At 42.2% G+C, this 17,045-nt stretch overlaps 1 protein-coding gene across 4 annotated transcripts in view; it reads left to right on the plus strand.

The window, feature by feature from the left end:
• The window catches only part of dve (SATB1_N and homeodomain domain-containing protein dve), a 587,509-nt gene that overhangs the window by 153,256 nt on the left and 417,208 nt on the right, over window positions 1-17,045 (plus strand). The window contains exon 1 of one of the 4 annotated variants that reach the window (XM_053777529.2): window positions 7,612-9,092. The exons of 1 other annotated variant lie outside the window; for it this stretch is intronic. In XM_053777529.2, the coding sequence (XP_053633504.2) occupies window positions 9,006-9,092 (87 nt within the window). In that variant the 5' untranslated portion in view covers window positions 7,612-9,005. Of the gene's footprint in view, window positions 1-7,611; window positions 9,093-17,045 lie in introns of those variants that run through there. 2 more of the 4 variants (XM_070086148.1, XM_053777530.2) reach the window with 2 other exon arrangements.

Here is a 17,045-nt window from a genome sequence, read left to right on the forward strand (position 1 = left end):
ATTTAGTGTGATTTGTGCATGTGTTGTGAATTTAGTGTGATTTGTGCATGTGTTGTGAATTTAGTGTGATTTGTGCATGTGTTGTGAATTTAGTATGATTTGTGCATGTGTTGTGAATTTAGTGTGATTTGTGCATGTGTTGTGAATTTAGTGTGATTTGTGTGTGTTGTGAATTTAGTGTGATTTGTGCATGTGTTGTGAATTTAGTGTGATTTGTGCATGTGTTGTGAATTTAGTGTGATTTGTGCATGTGTTGTGAATTTAGTGTGATTTGTGCATGTGTTGTGAATTTAGTGTGATTTGTGCATGTGTTGTGAATTTAGTGTGATTTGTGCATGTGTTGTGAATTTAGTGTGATTTGTGCATGTGTTGTGAATTTAGTATGATTTGTGTATGTGTTGTGAATTTAGTGTGATTTGTGCATGTGTTGTGAATTTAGTGTGATTTGTGCATGTGTTGTGAATTTAGTGTGATTTGTGCATTTGTTGTGAATTTAGTGTGATTTGTGCATGTGTTGTGAATTTAGTGTGATTTGTGCATGTGTTGTGAATTTAGTATGATTTGTGCATGTGTTGTGAATTTAGTGTGATTTGTGCATGTGTTGTGAATTTAGTGTGATTTGTGTATGTGTTGTGAATTTAGTGTGATTTGTGCATGTGTTGTGAATTTAGTGTGATTTGTGCATGTGTTGTGAATTTAGTGTGATTTGTGCATGTGTTGTGAATTTAGTGTGATTTGTGCATGTGTTGTGAATTTAGTGTGATTTGTGTATGTGTTGTGAATTTACTGTGATTTGTGTATGTGTTGTGAATTTAGTGTGATTCGTGTATGTGTTGTGAATTTAGTCTGATTTGTGTATGTGTTGTGAATTTAGTCTGATTTGTGTATGTGTTGTGAATTTAGTGTGATTTGTGCATGTGTTGTGAATTTAGTGTGATTTGTGCATGTGTTGTGAATTTAGTGTGATTTGTGTATGTGTTGTGAATTTAGTGTGATTTGTGTATGTGTTGTGAATTTAGTGTGATTTGTGTATGTGTTGTAAATTTAGTGTGATTTGTGTATGTGTTGTGAATTTAATGTGATTTGTGTATGCGTTGTGAATTTAGTGTGATTTGTGCATGTGTTGTGAATTTAGTGTGATTTGTGTATGTGTTGTGAATTTAGTGTGATTTGTGCATGTGTTGTGAATTGAGTGTGATTTGTGCATGTGTTGTGAATTTAGTGTGATTTGTGTATGTGTTGTGAATTTAGTGTGATTTGTGTATGTGTTGTGAATTTAGTGTGATTTGTGCATGTGTTGTGAATTTAGTGTGATTTGTGCATGTGTTGTGAATTTAGTGATTTGTGTATGTGTTGTGAATTTAGTGTGATTTGTGTATGTGTTGTGAATTTAGTGGGATTTGTGCATGTGTTGTGAATTTAGTGTGATTTGTGCATGTGTTGTGAATTTAGTGTGATTTGTGTATGTGTTGTGAATTTAGTGGGATTTGTGCATGTGTTGTGAATTTAGTGTGATTTGTGTATGTGTTGTGAATTTAGTTTGATTTGTGTATGTGTTGTGAATTTAGTGTGATTTGTGCATGTGTTGTGAATTTAGTGTGATTTGTGTATGTGTTGTGAATTTAGTGTGATTTGTGTATGTGTAGTGAATTTTGTGTGATTTGTGTATGTGTTGTGAATTTAGTGTGATTTGTGTATGTGTTGTGAATTTAGTGTGATTTGTGTATGTGTTGTGAATTTAGTGTGATTTGTGCATGTGTTGTGAATTTAGTGTGATTTGTGCATGTGTTGTGAATTTAGTGTGATTTGTGTATGTGTTGTGAATTTAGTGTGATTTGTGTATGTGTAGTGAATTTAGTGTGATTTGTGTATGTGTTGTGAATTTAGTGTGATTTGTGCATGTGTTGTGAATTTAGTGTGATTTATGTATGTGTTGTGAATTTACTGTGATTTGTGAATTTAGTTTGATTTGTGTATGTTTTTGAATATATTGTGATTTTTGTATGTGTTGTAAATTTACTGTGATTCGTGTGTTGTGAATTTAGTGTGATATGTGTATATGTTGTGAATTTAGTATGATTTGTGTATGTGTAATGAATTTAGTGTGATTTGTGTATGTGTAGTGAATTTAGTGTGATTTGTGTATGTGTTGTGAATTTAGTGTGATTTGTGTATGTGTTGTGAATTTAGTGTGATTTGTGTGTGTTGTGAATTTAGTATGATTTGTGTATATGTTGTGAATTTAGTATGATTTGCGTATGTGTAGTGAATTTAGTGTGATTTGTGTATGTTTTTTAATATAGTGTGATTTGTGTATGTGTTGTGAATTTAGTGTGATGTGTGTATGTATTGTGAATTTAGTATGATTTGTATGTGTTGTGAATTTAGTGGGATTTGTGTATGCGTTGTGAATTTAGTGTGTTATCTATATGTGTTGTGAATTTAGTGTGATTTGTATATGCGTTGTAAATTTAGTGTGATTTGTGTATATCCTCAAGTATGCGGGATTTATGAGACCGAAACTCATGACAATGTTTCGGTCCGACTTGGAATATTAATTGACTAGTAACAGAAGCGCGAAGGGGAGTCATAATATACCCGAGTGGGGGGAGGGGAGGGGAACGGCAATGTGTGTGTGTGTGTGTGTGTGTGTGTGTGTGTGTGTGTGTGTGTGTGTGTGTGTGTGTGTGTGTGTGTGTGTGTGTGTGTGTACATTCAGGACGAGTCGTGTGTATGTCGTATATTTAGAACGATTTATGTTTTTCTTGTGAATTTAATGATGTTTGTGTATTTAGAACAATTTGTGTATGTCGTGAATTTAGAAAGATTTGTGTATGTCGTGAATTTAGAAGGATTTGTGTATGTCGTGAATTTAGAAAGATTTGTATATATTTAGAGCGATTTGTGTATGCCGTGAATTTAGAAGGATTTATGTATGTCGTGAATTTAGGATTTGTGTATGCCGTGAATTTAGAAGGATTTGTGTATGTCGTGAATTTAGGATTTGTGTATGTCGTGAATTTAGGATTTGTGTATGTCGTGAATTTAGGATTTGTGTATGTCGTGAATTTAGGATTTGTGTATACTTTCAATCTAGAACGATTTGTGTATATCGTGAAATTATACGGACTTGCGTACAGTTAGAACGATTTGTGTGCCGTGAATTCGGATTGATTTGTGTAGCTTTAGAACAATTTGTACTTACGAGGTGAATTTAGATTACTGTTAGAATCATCACTAAGCGCTAAACTTACAAGGGTCACGTGAGTTTAGAATGATTGGCATATGCCCCTTCACGAATTTCTAAGGTGCGTGTTGGTAATTGTTAGTGAGGTTAAGAAGGTCGAGGTTTATTCTGAGAACTGCGGCTTCATGACGGGCGAGGCTTCTACTAATCCCTAGTTGGGCGGGATTACCCTGCAAGCTGGGCCTTTATCCAAGCTGCCCCTCAAGGAAGGTTCCTTGATGTTGGTGAGGGGCTCTTGATTTAGGGAATTGGATCTGTGCTCCAGTTCCCCGAATTAAGCCTGAATGCCTTCCACATCCCCCCCCCAGGCGCTGTATAATCCTCCGGGTTTAGCGCTTCCCCCTTGATTATAATAATAATAATATCCAAGCTGCAACACTGTAGGATTCACCTCAAGGATTTAGTAGGAATGTTGCGTCAATTTCGTGTGTTGCGTCGGTTTCGTGTGTTTTTAAAAATGGTGCACAGGTTTCGTTTTTTTTTTTTTTATAGAAATGTTCCATGTTTTTGTAAATTGTTTACAAAATTTGCATCGCGTTCGTAATTTTTTTGTAGAAATTTTGGATCAGTTTCGTAAAAAGAAAATTGAAATTTTTGGATAATCTTCGTAAAAATTTTAAATTTTGAATCATTTTTCGTATTTTTTTTTAAATTTGCATCATTTTCGTAAATTTTGTTTTAGAAATTTCGCATCACTTTCTTTTTTTTTTTTTTTTTTTTTTTTTTTTTTGTAATGTTTCATCTATTTCATTTTTTTTTTTTTTAGAAAATTTTCATCACTTTTTTATCTTTTTTTTCTGAAATGTTTCATCTATTTCATATTTTTAAAGAAATTTTGCATCAGTTTTGTAAATTTATGGATTTTTGCATCAGTTTCGTAATTATTTTTAAATGTTACATCGATTTCTTTTATGACTAACGAGGCTGCCTAATGTGACACGTAAACATTTAGAGAGTCTTCGTGGTTCTAACTCGTGCTAACACAGTGTTGCGAATTCTAACTTATTCTAATACAGTGTTGCGAGTTCTAACTTATTCTAATACAGTGTTGCGAGTTCTAACTTATCCTAATACAGTGTTGCGAGTTCTAACTTATTCTAACACAGTGTTGCGAATTCTAACTTATTCTAACACAGTGTTGCGAGTTCTAACTTATCCTAACACAGTGTTGCGAAAAAGCAGGAACAACAGTCACCTTTGTTATATCTGCTTAGGTGGGATTAGCAGTATTAATGTCATTAATCCTAGTTTATCCAGTGATGTTGTGCTTCTTATACACCTTGTATTAAGACCTTTGTGAGGCGTCTTATACACCTTGTATTAAGACCTTTGTGAGGTGTCTTATGCACCTTGTATTAAGACCTTTGTGAGGTGTCTTATGCACCTTGTATTAAGACCTTTGTGAGGTGTCTTATGCACCTTGCATTAAGACCTTTGTGAGGTGTCTTATGCACCTTGTATTAAGACATTTGTGAGGTGTCTTATGCACCTTGTATTAAGACCTTTGTGAGGTGTCTTATGCACCTTGTATTAAGACCTTTGTGAGGTGTCTTATGCACCTTGTATTAAGACCTTTGTGAGGTGTCTTATGCACCTTGTATTAAGACCTTTGTGAGGTGTCTTATGTACCTTGTATTAAGACCTTTGTGAGGTGTCTTATGCACCTTGTATAAAGACCTTTGTGAGGTGTCTTATGCACCTTGTATTAAGACCTTTGTGAGGTGTCTTATGCACCTTGTATTAAGACCTTTGTGAGGTGTCTTATGCACCTTGTATTAAGACCTTTATGAGGTGTCTTATACACCTTGTATAAAGACCTTTGTGAGGTGTCTTATGCACCTTGTATTAAGACCTTTGTGAGGTGTCTTATGCACCTTGTATTAAGACCTTTGTGAGGTGTCTTATGCACCTTGTATTAAGACCTTTGTGAGGTGTCTTATGCACCTTGTATTAAGACCTTTGTGAGGTGTCTTATGCACCTTGTATTAAGACCTTTGTGAGGTGTCTTATACACCTTGTATTAAGACCTTTGTGAGGTGTCTATGCACCTTGTATAAAGACCTTTGTGAGGTGTCTTATGCACCTTGTATTAAGACCTTTGTGAGGTGTCTTATGCACCTTGTATAAAGACCTTTGTGAGGTGTCTTATGCACCTTGTATTAAGACCTTTGTGAGGTGTCTTATACACCTTGTATTAAGACCTTTGTGAGGTGTCTTATGCACCTTGTATTAAGACCTTTGTGAGGTGTCTTATGCACCTTGTATTAAGACCTTTGTGAGGTGTCTTATGCACCTTGTATTAAGACCTTTGTGAGGTGTCTTATGCACCTTGTATTAAGACCTTTGTGAGGTGTCTTATGCACCTTGTATTAAGACCTTTGTGAGGTGTCTCATACACTGTGTATTAAGACCTTTGTGTCTTATATACTGTATTAAACCTGTATAAGATATCTTATACACAGAGTATTAAGACTGTGTGTGTGTTTGTGTGTGTGTGTACTCACCTAATTGTGGTTGCAGGGGTCGATTCACAGCTCCTCGTCCCGCCTCTTCACTGATCGCTACTAGGTCCTCTCTCTCCCAGCTCTATGAGTTTTATCAAACCTTGTCTTCAAACTATGTATGGTTCCTGCCTCCACTTCGTCACTTTCTAGGCTATTCCATTTCCTGACAACTCTATGACTGAAGAAATACTTCCTAACGTCCCTTTGACTCATCGGTGTCTTCAACTTCCAATTGTAACCCCTTGTTTCTGTGTCCCATCTCTGGAACATCCTGTCTTTGTCCACCTTGTCAATTCATCGCAGTATTTTATATGTCGTTATCATGTCTCCCTTGACCCTCCTGTGTGTGTGCGTATTTCAGCGACACAGTACTTCCTTGGGCAGCTGTGTCTTGCAAGAAAGATAAAGACCATAACATTGTCTCCACCCCGGGTCTATCACCATAACATTGTCTCCACCCTGGATCCATCACCATAACAGTCTCCACCCTGGAACTGTCACCATAACATTGTCTCCACCCCGGGTCTATCACCATAACATTGTCTCCACCCCGGGTCTATCACCATAACATTGTCTCCACCCTGGGTCTATCACCATAACATTGTCTCCACCCTGGGTCTATCACCATAACATTGTCTCCACCCTGGGTCTATCACCATAACATTGTCTCCACCCTGGGTCTATCACCATAACATTGTCTCCACCCTGGGTCTATCACCATAACATTGTCTCCACCCTGGATCCATCACCATAACAGTCTCCACCCTGGAACTGTCACCATAGCAGTCTCCATCTTGAATCCATCACCATAACACAGTCTCCACCCTGGATCCATCACCATAACAGTCTCCACCCTGGATCCATCACCATAACAGTCACCACCCTGGATCCATCACCATAACAGTCTCCACCCTGGATCCATCACCATAACAGTCTCCACCCTGGATCCATCACCATAACAGTCTCCACCCTGGATCCATCACCATAACACAGTCTCCACCCTGGATCCATCACCATAACACAGTCTCCACCCTGGATCCATCACCATAACACAGTCTCCACCCTGGATCCATCACCATAACACAGTCTCCACCCTGGATCCATCACCATAACACAGTCTCCACCCTGGATCCATCACCATAACACAGTCTCTACCCTGGATCCATCACCATAACACAGTCTCCACCCTGGATCCATCACCATAACACAGTCTCCACCCTGGATCCATCATCATAACAGTCTCTACCCTGGATCCATCACCATAACAGTCTCCATCCTGGATCCATCACCATCCTCTGCTTCATTGAGGACCAGTGAAAACTTAACAACTCGGGTCATCATGAGGTCATCTAACAAGATGTCAGAGGCGTAAAAGTCCTTTGTTACCCATGACCTTACATGACCCAGGATGACTCTACTGTAACTGCTTAGTACGTGCCCGAAGACAGGGCTAGCTAGACTTAACTAGTTTTAGTATCTAACTACTTGGAGGACTATTAAGGAAATAGTGACATTGGACAAATGCATATTTAATAATAATATCTGGCATCACATTCTCCCACCCTCGGTTCTCTTTCTCCTCTCTCTCTCTCTTGTATACCTTGTATCTTTCCCCTGTGTGATTGGTATCTGTCTCTGCCTCTATATGATACGTATCTTTGGGTCCCCGCCACACCTAAGATCCCTAACGGATGACCCTTTATTCCTCCCTTCACCCTCCTCCTCTTTATCTCTCCCTTTCTTTCTCTCTTATCTCCGGCTTCTTCTCTCTCTCCCCCCCCCCACTCTTTCAGCTAAGCGTTGAGAGCCCTTCTTTCTTTTTTGTTACGGCAGGCTTAAAGAAATTTCGGCAGCAGCAATTACGTTCCCAATCGGATTAGGGCAAATCTCCACGTAAGCGGTAAAGCTGGTGGATTATCGTAGATGCACGATCGCCCCGGCGTGACTCGTCGGGGGCTGCATCGTAAAAACAAGCAGTAAAACCTCTTTCCTGTGCGGCGGCTGGCTAAGACTCTTCTTCCGTACTCCCAGTTATTATTATTCTCCAGGAATGGATGGAGGGGAGACCTCTCTATCTTGCTGTGCCTCACTCAGGCTCTCATAACTCCTCACTGTTGCTGAAGGAGGAGCCTCGGGGGTTAGGGAGGGTCTTTAATGGGGCTCTGAGAGAGGGATGGTGTAGGAAGCGAACACTCATACACAGACACACACACAGACATACACAGTGACACATGGTGTAAAGGGTGGTGGGAGAGCGGGCGAGAAGTTGTCACGACGGGAGTTGGGCGGCAACTGAGTGTGGGGTGCGCGCGCAAGCGGTGGGTTCCGTGTTCCTCCGCCCCTCACTGATATTATCTCAGTTAGCGCCTCCTTCTGTTGTCGTGTTAGGCTGAAGTTGCTCCCTGCGCAGCCTCACTCACATGGCTTCCTATGACAAGAGTTAGCCACCGCTCATAAGGTTGCTATCATCACCAAAAAGCAGGAGAGGACGGTGGGTTAAACTGCGGGCCCGAGCTACTGCGTCTGCGCATGCATGGGGCCCCCCTAATCTAGGATTATGGAGGCTTATCTAAACTCGCTGTTTATAAAGTATGTTTTTGGTAGGAAATTAGCTAGTCGTGGATGGCACGACGGGGGTGACGCAGCGTCGGTGTTGGTGCTCTGAGGGAGGAACTGACCAGTGGCAGGAAGGTTGCTCGTGGCGGGTGTAAGGCGGCTCAAGGCTTAGCACGTGGCATTCAGTGACTTTAATCGGTGGCAGGCCAGGAAGCAGTGTGTGGCCGTGGCTGGCAGCGACCATGTGTGCCTCCACCCGCGGTGTTCCCTAGTGCCTCCTCCACTCTCCCAGTGCTCGGGGAAGCCACCTTCAGCGCTCCCCCCGTCGCTACCTGCCGCGCCATCCCGCCTTTCTCTCTTGTAAGTTTCTGCTGTAGCGTGTGTGTGCGGGAAAGACCACTGGGCCACCGGTGGGAGGTGCCGGGGGCTGGACCATCTCGTGTCCCGCCGGGAGGTGCCGGGGGCTGGATCACCTCGTGTCCCGCCGGGGGCTGGATCATATCGTGTCCCACCGAGGGCTAGACCATCTCGTGTCCCGCCGGGGACTGGACCATCTCGTATCCTGGTGTCGAGAGCTGGTCCATCTCGTGTCCCGCTGGGAAGTGCCGGGGGCTGGACCACCTCGTGTCCCGCCGGGAGGTGCCGGGGGCTGGACCACCTCGTGTCCCGCCTCAGCCTTGCACCTGCTGAACTCAGCGATGGACTTTCAGAGCGCCATGGAAACGTTCGCAGAAGCGTGGATGGCGGCCAACACCAAGTCTCGTCCAGATTCTTCCGACCAGCAGGTGAGTCCCACAACACCTGTGCCCAACTGTAACACCTGGGGCACTGATAACGCCACTTGAACCAGTAACACCACCTCTGGCAGTGGTAATACCACAGGGGATAATATAGCACCTGGGGCAGTGATACCACCTTGGAAAGGGGTATCACCACTTCTGGGAGTGGTAATACCACAGGGGGGTAATATAACACCTGGGACAGTGATAACACCACCTTGGAAAGGGGTAACACCACCTCTGGGAGTGGTAATACCACAGGGGGGTAATATAACACCTGGGGCAGTAATACCACCACCTGAGCCAGTAACACCACCATGGAAAGGGGTGGCACCACCTTTGGTAGTGGTAATGCCACCTGGGATAATTATAACACATGCAACAGTGATAACACCACCTTGAGCAGGGATGGCACCACCCAAGGCAGTGATAATACAACCTGTGGCAGTGATAACACCACCACCTAGGGGAGTTTTAACAAATGCGGCAGTGATAACACCACCTACAGGTAATAGCACCATTTGGGGCAGTGATAACATTGCCTGGAGTAACAACATCGCCTGGGGCAGGGATGACACCCCCTGGGGTAATTACAACACCTAGGTCAGTAATTACACCATATGGAGTTAATTACTACAACTGGAACAGTAAGTAGAATACCTGGGACTAACTACTACACCTGGGACAGTAACTACAACACCTGGGACAATAATTGTTACATCTGGGACAGTAACTACGACACCTGAAGCAGTAATTGCGACATCTAGGACAGTAACTACGACACCTGAAGCAGTAATTGCGACATCTAGGACAGTAACTACGACACCTGGTGCAGTAATGCATTATTTTGGGTTACTACAGCTACGTTGTTTTGCCAACGAAGTAATGATGGCAAATTTGGGCTTTTACTGATAACGGGTGTTGTCACAGTGAGAGTGCTGGTAACACGTGTTGTCAAAGTGAGAGTGCTGGTAACACGTGTTGTCACAGTGAGAGTGCTGGTAACACGTGTTGTCACAGTGAGAGTGCTGGTAACACGTGTTGTCAGTGAGAGTGCTGGTAACACGTGTTGTCACAGTGAGAGTGCTGATAACACGTGTTGTCACAGTGAGAGTGTTGGTAACACGTGTTGTCACAGTGAGAGTGCTGGTAACACGTGTTGTCACAGTGAGAGTGCTGGTAACACGTGTTGTCACAGTGAGAGTGCTGGTAACACGTGTTGTCACAGTGAGAGTGCTGGTAACACGTGTTGTCACAGTGAGAGTGCTGGTAACACGTGTTGTCACAGTGAGAGTGCTGGTAACACGTGTTGTCACAGTGAGAGTGCTGGTAACACGTGTTGTCACAGTGCTGGTAACACGTGTTGTCACAGTGCTGGTAACACGTGTTGTCGCAGTGACAGTGCTGGTAACACGTATTGTCACTGTGACAGTTCTTGTAACACGTGTTCTCATGGTGACAGTGCTGGTAACAGGTGTGGTCGCAGTGATAGTGACGGTAACAGGTGTTGTCAGTGTTGATCACATGCGCTGTCACACAGTGCTGGTAACAGGTGTTGTCACAATGCTAGTATCGCTGTGACAATGCTGGTAACAGGTGTTGTCACAGTGCTAATAACACGTGGTGTCACTGTGACAGTGCTGGTAACAGGTGTTGTCACAGGGCTGGTAACATGTGGTATCACTGTGACATTGCTGGTAACAGGTGTTGTCATAGTGCTGGTAACAGTTGTCACAGCGCTGGTAACACGTGGTGTCACTGTGACAATGCTGGTAACAGGTGTTGTCACACAGTGGTGGTAACAGGTGTTGTCACAGTTCTGGTAACAGGTGGTGTCACAGTGCTGGTAACAGGTTTTGTCACACAGTGTTGGTATCACGCGTTGTCACATAGTTCTTGTAACGTGGTGTCACATTACTGGCAACAGGTGTTGTCACACAGTGCTGGTATCACGCGTTGTCACTCAGTTCTTGTAACACGAGGTGTCACGGTGACAGATGGTAACAGGTGTTGTCACACAGTGCTGGTATCAAGCGTTGTCACAGTTCTTGTAACACGAGGTGTCACGGTGACAGTGCTGGTAACAGGTGTTGTCACAGTGCTGGTAACAGGTGTTGTCACAGTGCTGGTAACAAGTGTTGTCACAGTGCTGGTAATAGGTGTTGTCACAGCGCTGGTATCACGCGTTGTCACTCAGTTCTTGTAACACGAGGTGTCACGGTGACAGATGGTAACAGGTGTTGTCACACAGTGCTGGTATCACGCGTTGTCACACAGTTCTTGTAACACGAGGTATCATGGTGGCAGTGCTGGTAACAGGTATTGCCACAGTAATGGTAAGAGGTGTTGTCACAGTGATGGTAACAGATGTCACAGTGATGGTAACAGATGTTGTCACAGTGCTGGTAACAGGTGTTGTCACAGTGCTGGTATCACGCGTTGTCACACAGTTCTTGTAACACGTAGTGTCACGGTGACTGCTGGTAACAGGTGTTGCCACAGTGATGGTAACAGGTGTTGTCACAGTGATGGTAACAGGTATTGTCACAGTGCTGGTAACAGGCGTCACAGTGCTGGTAACAGGTATTGTCACAGTGCTGGCAACAGGTGTTGTCACAGTACTGGTAACACGTGGTGTCACTGCGACATGTGTAATAAATCGCAACTAAACTACGATTTACACAGGAAACTTTAAACGACGGTTCGTTTCCTTGGTGAGCGACCTGATGATGGTTCAGGACAGATCGAAACGTTGTCTAAAGTTACAGCTTCAAATTGTTGGTCTGTTGTGAATTGTTCTAGCGCCGATATTGTGACTTAGTCATGTATAGCACTGCTAACAGTCTGCAATATTGTGACTTAGTCATGTATAGCACTGCTGACAGTCTGCAATATTGTGACTTAGTCATGTATAGCACTGCTGACAGTCTGCAATATTGTGACTTAGTCATGTATAGCACTGCTGACAGTCTGCAATATTGTGACTTAGTCATGTATAGCACTGCTGACAGTCTGCAATATTGTGACTTAGTCATGTATAGCACTGCTGACAATCTGCAATATTGTGACTTAGTCATGTATAGCACTGCTGACAATCTGCAATATTGTGACTTAGTCATGTATAGCACTGCTGACAATCTGCAATATTGTGACTTAGTCATGTATAGCACTACTGACAGTCTGCAATACCTCTGACAGCATCTAAAACACACATGACATCTTTTTTATTCCATGTAAATACGAGGTTCCCAACGATTATATATATATATATATATATATATATATATATATATATATATATATATATATATATATATATATATATATATATATATATATATATATATATATATATATATGTCGTGCCGAATAGGCAGAACTTTCCATCTTGGCTTAAATAGGAACGCTCATTTTGCCCTATAGCACAAGCGAAAATTTGTGTATGCAATAATTTCGCCAAAATCATTCTGAACCTAACGAAAAAAATATATTTCACTGTGTTTGTTTAGTATTAAATTATTGTAAACAAATCTAAAATATATTTAGTTGGGTTAGGCTAAAATAAATTGCGCTTGTTATAATAAGGTTAGGTAAGTTTTCTAAGATACTTTTGGTGCAAAATTAAAAGTTTTTACATTAACATTAATGAAAAAAATATATCTCTAAACGTATAAGAGAAAATTTCAGAAAGGACTTAATTTTAAATGAGTTCTTGCTAATTGACCAGTTTTACATATTCGGCACGACATATATATATATATATATATATATATATATATATATATATATATATATATATATATATATATATATATATATAATCATCATTTGCCCTACACTGATGTAAAAAAAACTGGCATTAATTTTCACAAGAGATTAGAAGTCACAAATAACCCGCAGATAGGAGAGAGGAGCTTACGACGACGTTTCCGTCCGACTTGGACCATTTACAAAGTCACGGTGTGGAGCTTTATATTACGACCGCTGAGAGCGCAGGTACATGAAGATAGGCCTCCTATAACTGGTCGTGAATCGTGTCTTAAGACAGCGAGCAATCTTCCCACAAACACAATATTTACGATATTTAAATATTAACGATTGTGCCTTTATTCTTCTCTTAGATGTGCAAGAACCGAGAGGGCTAGTGAAAAACAAAATATTTGAAAGCATCGTGGCAGACATGTTTCCACTGATGCTGGTACACAGTGTGATTGTACACACATGGTTTAAAATACCGACAAAATGATGAATTAGACACATATGTAGCATCCGGGCATCTTTGTAGACGTTTCGCCAACCAGTGGCTTTGTCAACACAAGGACATGATGTGAAGAATTATATACAATAGATGAAGTTCCTTCAAGACGACGGTGATCTTCGCCAACTCCAAGACTGAAGGTCTGATCACCTTGTAATGATAGTCACTGGTTGGCGAAACGTCTACAAATAAAGATACCCAGATGTTGCACATGTGTGTAATTCTTCATCTGGCACACTGTGTGACACAGTATGACACCAATTCTGAAATCCTGACACCAAGAGGGCAGCCATTCATTCAATTATCACACTTATTCCCACTAAATGTCTTTCCAGATATTTGGGGGGACACCAGAGATCTTTCCAATAACGATTATCATTAGTATTATCTTACAATTATTACAGTATTATTAGCAGTACTGTCATAATATAAAATATTGATTATTAATTATTATGAGTGTTATAATTGTAATTATTATTATCATTGTTATTGTTGCGTTTAGAAATCCGTTAGAAGAGCATATTTAGTCTCTTGGTATTTAACAATTTTTTATATACTCAGACTCGTTTAATCCATCATAATCTTGTTTGGTAAGAGTGTGGTGAGCTTGGCACTATGTTTGGTAAGAGTGTGGTGAGCTTGGCACTATGTTTGGTAAGAGTGTGGTGAGCTTGGCACTATGTTTGGTATGAGTGTGGTGAGCTTGGCACTATGTTTGGTAAGAGTATGGTGAGCTTGGCACTATGTTTGGTAAGAGTATGGTGAGCTTGGCACTATGTTTGGTAAGAGTGTGGTGAGCTTGGCACTATGTTTGGTATGAGTGTGGTGAGCTTGGCACTATGGTAAAAGTGTGGTGAGCTTGGCACTATGTTTGGTAAGAGTGTGGTGAGCTTGGCACTATGTTTGGTATGAGTGTGGTGAGCTTGGCACTATGGTAAGAGTGTGGTGAGCTTGGCACTATGTTTGGTAAGAGTGTGGTGAGCTTGGCACTATGTTTGGTATGAGTGTTGTGAGCTTGGCACTATGGTAAGAGTGTGGTGAGCTTGGCACTATGTTTGGTAAGAGTGTGGTGAGCTTGGCACTATGTTTGGTATGAGTGTGGTGAGCTTGGCACTATGGTAAGTGTGGTGAGCTTGGCACTATGTTTGGTAAGAGTGTGGTGAGCTTGGCACTATGTTTGGTATGAGTGTGGTGAGCTTGGCACTATGGTAAGAGTGTGGTGAGCTTGGCACTATGTTTGGTAAGAGTGTGGTGAGCTTGGCACTATGTTTGGTATGAGTGTGGTGAGCTTGGCACTATGTTTGGTAAGAGTGTGGTGAGCTTGGCACTATGTTTGGTAAAAGTGTGTTGAGCTTGGCACTATGTTTGGTAAGAGTGTGGTGAGCTTGGCACTATGTTTGGTAAGAGTGTGGTGAGCTTGGCACTATGTTTGGTAAGAGTGTGGTGAGCTTGGCACTATGTTTGGTATGAGTGTGGTGAGCTTGGCACTATGTTTGGTATGAGTGTGGTGAGCTTGGCACTATGTTTGGTAAGAGTGTGGTGAGCTTGGCACTATGTTTAGTATGAGTGTGGTGAGCTTGGCACTATGTTTGGTAAGAGTGTGGTGAGCTTGGCACTGTTTGGTATGAGTGTGGTGAGCTTGGCACTATGTTTGGTATGAGTGTGGTGAGCTTGGCACTGTGTTTGGTAAGAGTGTGGTGAGCTTGGCACTATGTTTGGTAAGAGTGTGGTGAGCTTGGCACTATGTTTGGTATGAGTGTGGTGAGCTTGGCACTATGTTTGGTATGAGTGTGGTGAGCTTGGCACTATGTTTGGTAAGAGTGTGGTGAGCTTGGCACTATGTTTGGTATGAGTGTGGTGAGCTTGGCATTATATTTGGTAAGAGCATGATGAGCTTGGCACTATAGTATGAGTGTGGTGAGCTTGGCACTATATTTGGTATGAGTGTGGTGAGCTTGGCACTATGTTTGGTAAAAGTGTGGTGAGCTTGTCACTATGTTTGGTAAGAGCATGATGAGCTTGGCACTATAGTATGAGTGTGGTGAGCTTGGCACTATATTTGGTATGAGTGTGGTGAGCTTGGCACTATGTTTGGTAAGAGTGTGGTGAGCTTGGCACTATGTTTGGTATGAGTGTGGTGAGCTTGGCACTGTTTGGTAAGAGTGTGGTGAGCTTGGCACTATGTTTGGTATGAGTGTGGTGAGCTTGGTACTATGTTTGGTATGAGTGTGGTGAGCTTGGCACTATGTTTGGTAAGAGTGTGGTGAGCTTGGCACTATGTTTGGTATGAGCGTGGTGAGCTTGGCACTATGTTTGGTAAGAGTGTGGTGAGCTTGGCACTATGTTTGGTATGAGTGTGGTGAGCTTGGCACTATGTTTGGTATATGTGTGGTGAGCTTGGCACTATGGTATGAGTGTGGTGAGCTTGGCACTATGTTTGGTATGAGTGTGGTGAGCTTGGCACTATGTTTGGTAAGAGTGTGGTGAGCTTGGCACTATGTTTGGTAAGAGTGTGGTGAGTTTGGCACTATGTTTGGTATGAGTGTGGTGAGCTTGGCACTATGTTTGGTAAGAGTGTGGTGAGCTTGGCACTATGTTTGGTATGAGTGGTGAGCTTGGCACTATGTTTGGTATGAGTGTGGTGAGCTTGGCACTATGTTTGGTAAGAGTGTGGTGAGCTTGGCACTATGTTTGGTATGAGTGGTGAGCTTGGCACTATGTTTGGTATGAGTGTGGTGAGCTTAGGACTATGTTTTGTAAGAATGGGGTGAGCTCAACACTATGGTACGATAGTGGTGAGCTCAGCACTATGGTAAGAGTGTGGTGAGCTCAGCACTATGGTAAGAGTGCGGTGAGCTCAGCACTTAAGTTATGCAGTACATAAAGTTAAGCACTTGGGTGCTGGTGTGCAAGAAGCTTGCACACTCAGCAACCTTGTAATGGGACAGTATTTCGCTCTGTGTAGAGCTTAACCAAGCTTAATCTGTCTAAATTAAAGCTTGTTTTGTATTCTGTCTTTGTCTGCTTGTAACTGGGTTGTCAGTGACTCCCCTGACACTGTGGCAAGCAAGGTAATTACCCCGGATGTTGTGAAAATCAAGGTAATTACCCTGACGTTGTGGCAAGCAAGGTAATTACCCCGGATGTTGTGAAAATCAAGGTAATTACCCTGACGTGGCAAGCAAGGTAATTACCCTGACGTGAAAAGCAAGGTAATTATCCTGACGTTGTAGCAAGAAAGGTAATTACCCTGACGTTGTGGCAAGCAAGGTAATTACCCTGATGTTGTGAAAAGAAGGTAATTACCCTGACGTTGTGACAAGAAAGGTAACTACCTTGACGTTGTGAGACGCAAGGTAATTACCCCGGATGTTGTGAAAAGCAAGGTAATTACCCTGACGTTGTGGCAAGCAAGGTAATTACCCCTGCCGTTGTGGCAAGAAGGTAATTTGGAGTTAATTAGGTTCAGCGTAATCTATAAAAGGTGTTAAGCATGTCTACTTAGGAGTGCATTACCGAGGTGATCTGATAAGTTGGTGTAGATCCCAAGAAAGTGTGCGAGTGGAATATTAGTGTTGGTTGTGTTATAGCTGTGTGTGTGTCAGTGCTCACCGTGTTGTGGTTGCAGGGGTCGATTCATAGCTCCTGGCCTCACTTTACAAACATGTTATCAGCGCATGGGGGATGAGGAACGGCCCTAT

This window comes from Cherax quadricarinatus, chromosome 18 (genome assembly GCF_038502225.1).
Source record: "Cherax quadricarinatus isolate ZL_2023a chromosome 18, ASM3850222v1, whole genome shotgun sequence".
Classification (NCBI taxonomy): Eukaryota; Metazoa; Arthropoda; class Malacostraca; order Decapoda; family Parastacidae; genus Cherax; species Cherax quadricarinatus.